The sequence below is a fragment of the Sorex fumeus genome, unplaced genomic scaffold, assembly GCF_029834395.1.
Source record: "Sorex fumeus unplaced genomic scaffold, SorFum_2.1 ptg000122l, whole genome shotgun sequence".
In the NCBI taxonomy this organism is placed as follows: Eukaryota; Metazoa; Chordata; class Mammalia; order Eulipotyphla; family Soricidae; genus Sorex; species Sorex fumeus.
This window is the reverse complement of record NW_026606179.1, coordinates 36,000,626-36,013,089: the sequence shown is the minus strand read 5'-3', so window position 1 is coordinate 36,013,089 and position 12,464 is coordinate 36,000,626. Positions and strand designations below refer to the sequence as shown.

Below are 12,464 nucleotides of genomic sequence, written 5' to 3'. Positions count from 1 at the left end.
CTTCACAGCAGTTTGTTTTGTTTTTGTTTGGGGGCCACACCCAGTGATGCTCAGGATTTACTCCTGACTTGGTGCTCAGAAATTACTTCTGGCGTTGCTTGGGGGGACCATATATATATAGCAGGATGGGGGTCGAGCTCATGTCACCCACTGTACAATCTCTCCAGCCCTGACAGAGAATTTTTAACTACAAATTATGGTGCTTGCTGGGGTTTCCAGATTGTGGTGCTCAGGGCTGCATTCCTTTAGGTAGGCCTGTACAGGTTCATTTATCCACTTCAGTTGTGGTACTGTAGTACTTGCTGGATTGCTCACACACTCCTCACTGTGGTGTGGCTGGAAATCGCTGGCAGCAGAAATCAGAGCTGAAAGACTCCAAGAGCTGAGCCGCGGGAATTGTACTGCGCAAGTGGCAACCCCAGGGGGCGAACTCATGACCATAAACCAGGCCCCTGAGCCCCTGCACTGTTCTTCCAGACTCCTCCAACACATTATTTATGGAAATCTGGCACATATTGTCACAAAGCAGTAAAGTGCCTACTAACTGAAAATATTAATAGCATGTTTGACAATTTTTTTTTAAAAAAAATCAATGCTGGATTAAATACAGACAACATGAGCGATTTAGTTAGTAGCTGCAATTTAGAAATTAAAAAACTGAAACATGTTAACTCCTTTCGCATTTTTTTACCCCCATGTGGTTTCATATGATAATTACCTAATGAGTCTTTTTTTGTTTTTGTTTTTCCTTTTAGCTGCAGGATAGAATTACTGATTTAGAAAAGGAACGGGAATTGTTAAAGGAAAACTATGATAAACTTTATAACAGGTAAATAATGGTTCCATGTAGTCTCTGATTCTCTTAAGATTTTTTTTTTAGCATTTAGACATAGGGTGTCAGAAAAAATAAAATATTAACTTAAAATTAGCAGTGAATGATATTTTAGATAGATTTTATAAAAGGAAAAATAAGTGTCTGTTCAGGCATTGGTTGTAAGAAAACCATATCCCTGTTTCCAAAATCAACACCACTGGGCTGGGCTGGAGCGATAGCACAGCGGTAGGGCGTTTGCCTTACAAGCGGCCAACATGGCCGACCCGAGTTCGATTCCTCCGCCCCTCTCCGAGAGCCCGGCAAGCTACCCATGACGTATTTGATATGCCAAACACAGTAACAGTTGTCACAATGTTACTGGGCCCGCTCGAGCAAATCAGTGAACAACGGGAGGACCGTGACCATCATCTACTGAGCACAAACTAAGCTAGCAGGCATCTGCTAAATACTTTAGATATGTCATAAATTCCTCATAAAACCTTGAAACATAGATATTATAAATGCCTATTTTGCAGTCAATGAAGACAAAATGCAAGCAAGCGACTTGCCTATATTGATAAGTCACAGAAGTAACTGACTTATATTTGAACTTTTCTTTGTTTTCCTTGCTTCTTCCACCGAACTGTCCAGCCTGTTAAATGAGTGAATCTGTTGGTAAAGAGTAAAAGCGTTCACTCAGAATCATCTCTGTTCCATAGAACGAGAACACGAATTCAAGAAAAATTTATAGAGCTTCTTAAATGTTGTTTCTTTTTGTGCTTCGTGATTATGATATTCTGAAATTAATCCTTTATGGTAAGGTAAAGGTAAAGGCCCTCCCGTTGATCGTCGATTTGCTCGAGCGGGCCCAGTAACGTCTCCATTGGAGACTTTGTTGTTACTGTGTCTGGCATATCGAATACTCTCGGTAGCTTGCCGGGCTCTCCGAGAGGGGCGGAGGAATCGAACTCGCGTCGGCCATGTTGACTGCTTGTAAGGCGAACACCCTACCGCTGTGCTATTAGAAAAAAATTCTATGTGGTAGCTAAGTTTAGTTAAGTGATAAAGAAATTTGTATGCATACATGGGTATTTCTAAGTCTTTTCATATGATCCTGCTGAGTGATAAGTACAGGTTTACATAAAAAATGCATTTATACGTATATATTAAAATATGCCTATTACAGCTCATATTCAACAATTATTGATTATATACTGAAGCACCTGAAAATAACTCTCTGATCTGCAGGTAAATCTTTTAACCTTTCAGCTGTATATTTTATGTTTTGTATGTCTGGAAGCTCAATTTGCATTTTTAAGTTAAGTAAATCTTGGATGAGGAATCAGGATAGACTTTTATTTTGATTCGTTTTAAAAACTACTTAATTTAAGTTAGGCATCACTCCAGTGGTATGGATTACCTATGTTCTTTACCTGCTTGTACTGATTATTTCTGTATAGTGGCTCGTTACATTGGAGGTTACTAAATATCAGAGTCAGACACCAGTTAAAATAGTCCTCTGGGACTCTCTGCCGTATGTCGGTCTTTCTGTGGGATAGCCCTGAGCTGCCTTCCAGATTATTTGGCCCCCAACACTGCTTTGTTGTGGCTTCTCTCTCATCAGCCCTGATTAGTCGTACCTAAAATATCTATCATATCTCCTGCTTACATTTCCTTCTCATAGAATAGCGCATAGGCCAATACTGAAGTATGTCTAAGTATTTATTAATTATATGTTTTAAATATTCAAATTTCAGCATACAAAATAAAGACTAAAAAAAAAGTTATCCCCATATTTTATGTGAGAGAAATGAGACTCAAGGTAAGAAATGTGCACAGACTGACATAGCATTACTGAGATTCCAGAGTAGACAAAGACCCCGTTTTTTATGACTTTAAGACTCTTTGATCTCTGATTTTAATTGCATTGAAAAATTCTTCCACCCATTCCCCTCTTTGGACCACACCTGCTGTGCTCAACACTTATTCCTGACTCTGATCAAGGGTCACTCCTAAGGAGATCACATGACCATAATTGGTGCCAGGGATCGAACCTGAATCCCCACATGCAAGGCAAGCACTCTGCTGGCTGTGTTATTGCTTGTGCCCCCATTGGAAAAATTTTGTATGTGAAAATGGAACTTTTTTTTAATGACTAAACTGTCATTCATTCAGAAACTTCTATTTTATTTATTTTCCTATATGTTATAATCTCAAATGATTTCACATGGTCTAAATACAAAACAAATAAGTACTTATACTTACTTATACACTTTCTACTTCCCCTGATTTGAGGACTTGCTGAACTTACTTTCTTTGAATTAAAAAATAAAGACACATTAAACTTAACTGGGAATAGTGCATAGACATCATTTTGTGAGACATGATTTTCTCATGTCTTAACACCATGAAGATTTCTCATTCTATATATAATGATCTATGACTGTAAATGCAACTTGGAAGGGTTTCATTTGGAATTTTATGCTTGGACTATATGTTTTTTCCTGCCACATTTGAAAAAAAAAAGAAAGAAAGAAGAAAATTCAGTACTGAAAAGGCACTGACTTTACCCTGGTTCAGTTGTTGACACATTGGTTCCCTAACACATAGCTAGGAGTAGCCCTTAATTAAGGCTGGGTGTGGGCCCAAACCTTTGCCCCCCCCCCCAGAAGAGATATACATACACACACACACACACACACACACACACACACACACACACACACACACACAGTATTCTTTGTGATGCATTCATTTGAATTTTGTCTAAGATGTAAAACACACACTCTAATGTGTAAGATATATATGTTAGTAAAAATGAAACTAACATTCTCTAACACATTTTTTATTTCTTTTGGGAAGGCAATTTGGGCCATATCTGACCGTGTTCAAAGGCTGTTTCTGGGTCTGTACTCAGGAGTAACCCCGGGTAGGTGTTCAGGGAATTGAATCAGGGTCAAGCGCGTTCAAGGCAAGAGGCTTCCCCCTGTTCTATCTCTGTGGCCCTCAATTTTTACATGTTTAATTGCTTTCAGAAGCACAGTTGGAGGAAATCTACAAAAGTTTATATCATCCCTGAGATCCTTTATAGCTCCTGTGTTTAATAGCACTGCTATTCATCATTACCAATAACTAGTGCTCGTCAAAAGCTACATGCACTCCCTTTCTGGTTAGTCATAATGATAATATGTTTTTAGAAGTTGAGCATTTGTTTGTTATTCAGAATTGGCTAGTTTTCTGGAGAAAAATATGATTTGCAGATTGCATCCTCATCGTTCTTTTTCAAATGAAATTTTAAATGTGTTTATTGCTTGACATGTGACATATTAGAAAATGATCCTGGTATGATAAAACCCTCATGTTAGTATTTGGTATGAGCCTTTTTTCAATATGCTAAAGTATTTTGATACAATGTCAAAAATAAGTGTAACTTAATGAAATGTACAATTTGAAAATTCAGAATAAAATATTTGCAATTAAATCTCTCTGTTCAGTTGAGCAAACTTGTAATAGAGCAAAGCTGTGTCCCATTTTTGAAGTTAGTATACTTCTAGAGTGATATAATTGAAAACTTTTCTTCAGCTATAATATCCTTCAACTGTAATATATTAAAAATCACCAGGAAACACACCAAAAGAGAAGTTTTACTACCCCCCTTGTGCCCTTCCTATCTCCTACTTCCCATCCAAGAACCTCACCCCCACCAACTATTCCATTCACATTCAATCAATCTGCTACCAGGTCTAGAGAATCGGTTAAATTGATTTCAAGACATTCGCTTATTTTTTTTTATTTAAAGGCATTCATTTTTTAAAGCAATTTTAAGATTTTAATTTCCTAAGAAAAACTAATGCCTTTTTTATTTTTAGCATTGGTCTAGTTTTTGAAGAAATTTTAAGAATTGGGCAAATCAGGGTCGTAGAGATAGTACAATGAGTAAGGTGCTTGTCCTGCACTCAGCCCCCTTGTTTTTGATCCCCAGCACCACACATGGTACCCTGAGTCCCTGAACACAGGAGCCAGGAGTAACCCTGAGCACAGTTGGGTGTCGCCCCCCACACCCCACCAGGAAAAAAAATCACAAGAAGCACTTCTGACCCCTGTAGACTCTGCTTTGTTTCAGGAGCATGACCAGCTATCCTGTCATTCTTTAAGGAATCATGGAAGCTCATATGATCAGTTATGAGAGCTTTGTGCTTCCCAGAAGTCAAACAGTACATTTGATGCAACAGCTCTCCTCTGGACATCATTTAAGTGAAGTATTGTGAAGTCAGTCTGCATTTAATTTTTAGCAAGCCCTACCTGCAGTGCCTATAGATTTCTTTGTGCGTGATTCGATCCTATTGCCCACATTTCACATTAGGATGCTCTTGAATATTGGTACAACTAGAATTTCTTCTGTTAGAAATAAGACCTTAGGGTGGGGATAAATTCTTCAGTTCCTATTTCGATTGTATCGGGTTGACTAAGGGTGTGTATTTACAGTACGCTGACCCATGAATTGGTGGACATGCCAGTGACCACAGACTACAGGAAATATCCCACGGCAGAATGACATTTTGTCACTCCCGCATGCCACATAATGTAACAATGAAATGTGCACAAAGGCCAAATATGATTCCCCCACCCCAGTTGTCACTGTAGGCAATATACAAAAACATTTTCATGAATAAAAGGTTCTCAAAGACTGTTCTCATATGCAGATTTAATCATGTACACAGCCTTTACAAAGAAAATGGAGCCAGATGTGGTTTACCATTTATAGTTACACAGATGGCTCCAAGCATAGAGGAATACAGTAAATTCAAAAGGAATTCCTCATGAAACTCCAGTGGAATGTAATCCTAAAGTTAGAGGGAAGATAGCAGTGGGCTAAATTCAGATTGACTTATGCTGATTTACACTAGTATTTTGTGGGTTTGGAAAAACCAGGCTGCTAAATTGTTCTTAATTTAAACACATACAGCTTCTGATGTTTCTGCCAGATTAACTGTTGGTGATCTTTTTGCTGGTACTAATGCTATTGGAACACTACTGTTTCTAATTTTTGGCGTCTGATATAATGTATGGTTGTGCCTATTTCATCATGCTAATTTTTTTTCCGGCTAGTACATGTTTTTAATAATAAAAGACACACACACACACACACAGACACATATACACTCATATACATACAGTATATGTTTATATAATTTGACCAGACCCAGAAATTATATTTATTCTTTGTTTGTAAATAGAATAGAATGTTTTTTGCGTCATATTGAATGTTTATATTTTATGTAGAATTCATTTAAGGCTAGGTAATTGTACCTTTGATAAAAAAATTTTAAATATTAGTATATCAGATCCAAGCAATTTTAGGTTTCATTTCTGAATTAAGAGCATTTATAGAAGAAACAGATGTCATATTTAAAGAAACTTAGAGAATTCTATTTCAGTGGGGGGGGGTAATTTGGGCCATACCTGTCAGTGCTCAAGGCTTACTCCTGGCTTTGTGCTCAGGGATCACGCCTGACAGTGCTCAGGGGACCATATGCAGTTCCAGGGATCAAACTGGGGTCTGCTGCATGCAAGGCAAGTGCGTTTCCTCTCCAGACCCTCCATTTATTTTTTAAGGGTGAGATATAATTACAATAAAAACATTGAACACATAAAATGAATACAGAGTTTTGCTCTCTTGAAGTCTGTCAGAAAAGTATATAGATACAATGTCTCTCTATATATATGTGTATATCTACATACATATATATATTTAGGGCTGGAGCGATAGCACAGCGGGTAGGGCGTTCGCCTTACAAGCGGCCAACATGGCCGACCCGAGTTCGATTCCTCCGCCCCTCTCGGAGAACCCGGCAAGCTACCGAGAGTATTCGATATGCCAGACACAGTAACAACAAAGTCTCCAATGGAGACGTTACTGGGCCCGCTCGAGCAAATATATATTTAAGTAAAACCTAGAGGCTAAATGGAGACAAGATTAAGAGCAATTTTTAATAACAAGTTAACTTCTTAATCTGTACAAAAACAGACTTTGTACAAATATATTTCATTGACTGGTTTTTAAGTAAGAAGAAAAGTCAAAGCTGGTGACCATTCATTCTGTCATAGCAAGCTTCACAGATAATAGTTTTCTGCTGAAAACCGATCAGGATCATTTTTTTTTCCCTAAATCCTGGCTATCCCCTGGGCAGCTTTATGAAAATCTGGGTTCCTATGCCCCAGCAGGACCTTCATTTTCCAGTTTTCCTTGATGCTTTTAGTACAGATAGCCCCACATCAGCCTGAGAACCTCTGGCCTGAATGAATATGTAAATATAAACTTTCTTGCACTGAATTGTTTTCCCAAGGCGTTCTTCGAATGTGCTGGGTCTTTGATTGCCATTGTTATCATTTAACTATAGTTTAAATGATAGCACTTTTATTGTGGAAGAGTAATCTATCTTTTTTCCTCGTTATCAGGGTTTCCTCACTGGGCTTTCACCCCAATCATATGTTACAAGTAAAACTGTTTTTCTGCCTGATGCTTTTGAGGGCTTTAGAACAAAAATTGCATTAGTGTCAGAATTGCCATCTTACGGTTCATTGTGCCATCATTTTGTGGCCAGGATCTTGTGAATTCATTATTATCCCAGGCTTGGGGCATTTAAAGATCAGGTGGAGAGCCTCTTTTCTCTGGAACTAAAAGGGTTTGTGTGTGGGAGAGAATGATTTTGTTCGATGTCAATTGCTGAGGTTTGGAATTGTGGATTCCTCTGGAGTATGTACAGTATCTGAATTCCTTTACTAGTCCCACAAAAGCTGCGCACTGCCAACTTTTCTGACTTTAGAGCTCTAAATTAAGGCCAGTTCCTTTGCTCATCCCACAAACTCTTTCATGTTCCCTAACCGCAGCCTGAGAAAGGCGCCTTGGTTTCAACAGCAGCAGACCAGCATATGTTTACTTAATTCCTAAGACATGATGACAGTGGTCTTTGTGCCACTAAAAGCTTTTCTCTTTATTATTTTCGGTCGAAGCTGATCTCCAAGCTTTCCCTGCTTGTCACGTGTGTTTTGCAGTGCCTTCAGTGCTGCCCATGAGGAGCAATGGAAGTTAAAGGAACAGCAGCTGAAAGTGCAGGTCGCCCAGCTCGAGACTGCCCTAAAGTCTGACCTCACCGACAAAACTGAAATCCTTGACAGATTAAAAACCGAAAGAGGTACATGTCCAGTGACTGCCGACTTATTTCTCTTCGACATCTGTGTTGTTCACTGTTATTCACTGACTCAGTCAGTACTTTCCTGCCGGCTGCTCGATTTGTTTCCCCAGGTTTCTTGCTATCTATAGGAAATTTGGTCTATAAGAACTGGTTACTTAAAGGTTCCTTTTACCTCCCATTATATATATATATATATATATATATATATATATCTCAAAGGAATAATGTTTCCCACAGACTCTCTCGCTCTCTTTCTCTCTCTCTCTTTCTTTCTCTCTCTCTCCCCCCCTTCTTTCTCGCCCCCCCCCACCCGTTTCCCCTTTTCTTTTTTCCCATTGTTCTGGGGGAGCAATACCCAGTAGTGTTGGGTGCCCAGGGTCATTCCCAGCCCGGGGGGGGGGGGGGGGGGGGGGTGGGAACCCATGTGGTGCAGGGGAATCCAACCCAGGGCCTCACAGGCAAAAGGCATCTGCTCTACCATTTGATCCACTTTGCTGACCCTAAATTGTCTTTAATTTTCTTTCATTTTCTGGCATTTGGATCCTTTCTTCTAAGAGTCGGCAAGTTTTGTTGAGCACCAGTATTTGCTAGGCAGAAATAAAGCAAATGCCTTTCCCTCATTTAGCTGAAATTCCATAGGGAGAAACTGAAAGCAATTAAATAAATATATAATGATTTGGAAAAAAAAAAAGCCTGGTAGTGTGATGCCAACAAAATCCAGCAGTGTAGACAGGAGAGATAGCAGAAGTCATTGCTTGTTAAAAACAGGGAGGTCAATCAGGGACAATGTTTTTGTCTGAGAAGATGTCTACTTCTGCTCTGGGACAAAGCACTTACATGCCAGAAAGCCTTGTTAAGGTATCCTTGCTAAATTACTGAGCATTAATAAGTTTCATGTTATGGATCATGTCTTACCCCTTTTGTGTCATAAAGGCATAATAATTATAATGAAAGTTGATCCCTGGTATCATGTCCGCATACAAATACACTCAGAGAAAATAAATTATTTGTTTCAAACATATCTATATGCTTGTCTACTAGATACGTCAAGTAATATTTTAATAAGGTTTCTCCTTTTGAACATTTTTCAGTTTTTCAACATTGGCAGTAGCATGTTTATAAAGATTTTAGTGTTTATATAGATTTAATGCATGTTTATAAAGATTTAATGCAGACTTAATAACAAAATGTTTTCTAATAGTCAGCGCTCTACATATTTAGATCACATTGTTATATTTTTTAACTATTTCCTTTTTCTCATTTTAATATCTCTGAACTGTCATGCATCTTATAAGGGATAACGTTTCAGAATTATGGTCTAACTTTACTTAATTTTTAACATCTAGAAAGTCTGAAACATGACATTTCTTTTAGTCAGTGGAGTCTTAGTTGCATTGATGCATGAGTGCATATATTTGTTCACCAGTTGATTCAATTTGATAACAGAAGATTTGTGAATTGTTTTTCTAGAAGATTGTAAGTTAAGTAAAAGGATGACATGGTTTTTCTGACAAAATGAGTATTTTAAAGTTTCCGTATCCTAAACACATTTTAGAGTCTAATTTTAATGTGTCGTATTCTGTACCTAAGAGTGTGTTTATTTAATAGTTGCTCAATAAATTATTGTTTGTGGAAGTGAAATGTTCAGTAATAGCTTTTTTCAAAAAAGAAAACTGATATAAATTGCTCATTTTTAGAGGAAAATGAAATAAACCCTTCTTATTTCTTTGCTTTCTGTATTTCCTGGATGTCAAGAATTCCAAAAACTCAGATATCTTTAAACATCTAAATTTGTCTCTGAAAAGAAACTTACTCAGGATAGAATCTTGGTTGTCTTTTTTAAAATCCCTGTTTATTGTTGAATTAATTCTGAGGATTATTTTAAATTATTAAGAGCAGTAGTGCTTGGATTTTATTCAACTAGTCCATTCCTCATCTTTTTTACTGTTTTTACTTTTTTATTGTTTTTACTTTTTTATTGTTTTTCAGATTTTTTGACTACCTCACACACACTATAAAAAAGTTCAGTAAAAAAAAAATTATTCTAAAAATTCACCCAATATAATCACTGTTTTTATATGTGATGTTCCAGTTATTTCTCAATATTTAGATAGTGTGACATTTTAATTTACTATATTGTAAAATCATCCTTTGATCATAAATATAAGTACTTATCATTATAATTTATAGTGACTGTCACCGTTTCCAGTGTGAGAAAGCATCATTGATTGTTTAACAATATATTGAAGGATTTTTAAATAGCTTTATTTTTAAGTATTATAAACATCTTTATGCCAATTATTTCATATCTATCCAATTATTTTCTTAAGAAAACTGAATATCTTTCAATGGTGCTATTACTTGTTCTCTTTGCTTGAGTTCTCAAAATTTAGAGGTCTGATGGTCTCAAGTTTTATTTCTTTGCAAAAATAGAACAATAGGAAAAATATAACCTTCACCCTTTTTTCCCTGGAAATGTTAAACAAAATATTTAAATTATTTAATTAGGGAAATCTTTTAGTATTTAGAAGTTTCTTTTTGTGTTACAGATTTCTGAAATTGTTTAATTTTACTTTGAAGTCTCCTTACACATTTACCTTTTCATGTATCAAATAAATGTTCTTTGCCACAAGATGTTTCCCTGGCTTCTTGTAGTCATTCATCTAACTGGCAAATTATTTTTAGAGAATACTCACCTCTTTATTCAAGGTACAAATTAGTTTCAGATTGTGTGAATATGTGGGGGAAGAATATGTAAATGCAGTTTGCATTTGGTTAATGCTTAAATTAACTGCATGTGTTTAAGGGCTCGCTTTTGAAAGTTCCTTTCTATCTTTAACTGAAATGCATAATTCAGCATAATGCATATGGTTATATTGATCACAGCTGAAGATATTAACACAAAGGAGCTCTGAAAATTGTTTAGATGAATTGTTCTCCGCACTCTCTTATTAATGGTGTGCTTGAAGAACATAATTTTTAAAGAGTGAAATGTTATATCATTTGAATAAAATGCTGTTTAGCTTAACCTGCTTTTTGTCAGATCATAAGGTAAGGAGGTTATTTTTCATCTTGTACAGAGTGCTTTGATATTTCATATTATAATTCAGCGACTGCATTTTCTCTTTGAACCTCTGGTGTCTCTGCGTACGTTTTAAAAGACCCAAGACTTTTATTCCCAATAAGCAGTTTAAGAAAGGAAAAACATAATGGATAATTCTACATAAAATTCAGTAGAAAATATTTAGTGATATCTTCTCCCACTAGTGTTATCTTCCCACTAATAATACTTGAAATGGAAAAATCTCAGTGAAACAGGAACATAGTTGTGGAAACAAAGTTCAGTGTAGGAAGAAACATGAGTCAGTTCATACGTACTGCGTGTAATTCTTGGTACTCTGCTTTGAAAGACTGAAACAGGAAAATTGAGTATAGAGATCGTGAAAATCCTCTGTGTGGGTGAAGAAGGGCAGTGGTGTCTTTTACACTGTAGCTAACCCTCAGAAATCAACCCTGAAAGTTTTGCTGCCTAGAGAATGAAATTACATTTTCTCTGGTTGTACGTTTTGTTTTACAACTTAATCATTCCATCTAGATGTTTCCATCATTCCACCTGGTCAATATAAAGGGTTTTATATTCTTCTCCTGCTCTAGTCAAGGCAAGTTTATCTTGTAAAAATTTATATTTAATGTTAATTCTAATTTTAGTTTAAATGCAAGTGTTTTTATGTGAACTTGATAACCACTGTTCCCATTTGAAAATTCTTTTATGCATTCACTTGTATATTAGGTGACAACCTTTTCGTCATACAAAAGTATGATAAAATGCTTATGCAATATTAAATAGATATATATGCAAGGATCATAATTTTTTAGTTTTAGCTTGCTAGAAAATGTGCGAGATTAAATACACCCAGATTTAGTCAATTTTTCCTAACTTTAATTTACAACTTTTACTTAAATGTAGAAATTACTGCTTGGGAACTAAGTAGTACAAAAGTCAAACATTTTTGTATGAAATTTTTATTGTAAATTAATTCATATATGTATATAGTTCTTGGCAAATGTCTTGATTATGTTTTGTTAAGAAAAGGAAACAAAAATGTGCAACTTGAATGGAGGACTTCCGCTAAATATACATCTTGGAGAGTAGGGTGAGATGGATGGATGGAGACGCTGGTTACCGTGGCTGAGAATTAGTCCACAGAGATCCAGGATATGATTCTTGGCCACAATAAGCTACAGCGAAGAATACATTTAGGAACATGAGGCTGAAGAATAAATTTGCTGACTGTTATGCTTTTTTTTCTAAGTTAACATATTTAATGCAGGGAATGAACATTTAATTTTTTTTATGAATGTACTATAATCTGTAGATCTATTCTTCTGCTTGTTTGTGGGTCATGGTGAATGGGCATCTAGACAAATATAACCTATCTCTTTTCCTTCATTAT

General features: G+C 36.4%; 1 protein-coding gene across 1 annotated transcript in view; it reads left to right on the top strand.

Annotated features, from left to right (window-relative positions):
• The window catches only part of RPGRIP1L (RPGRIP1 like), a 113,625-nt gene that overhangs the window by 35,485 nt on the left and 65,676 nt on the right, over positions 1-12,464 (top strand). Inside the window, exons 9-10 of the mRNA XM_056136323.1 lie at positions 756-829; positions 7,871-8,010. Of these exons, the coding sequence (XP_055992298.1) occupies positions 756-829; positions 7,871-8,010 (214 nt within the window). The remainder of the gene's footprint in view (positions 1-755; positions 830-7,870; positions 8,011-12,464) is intronic.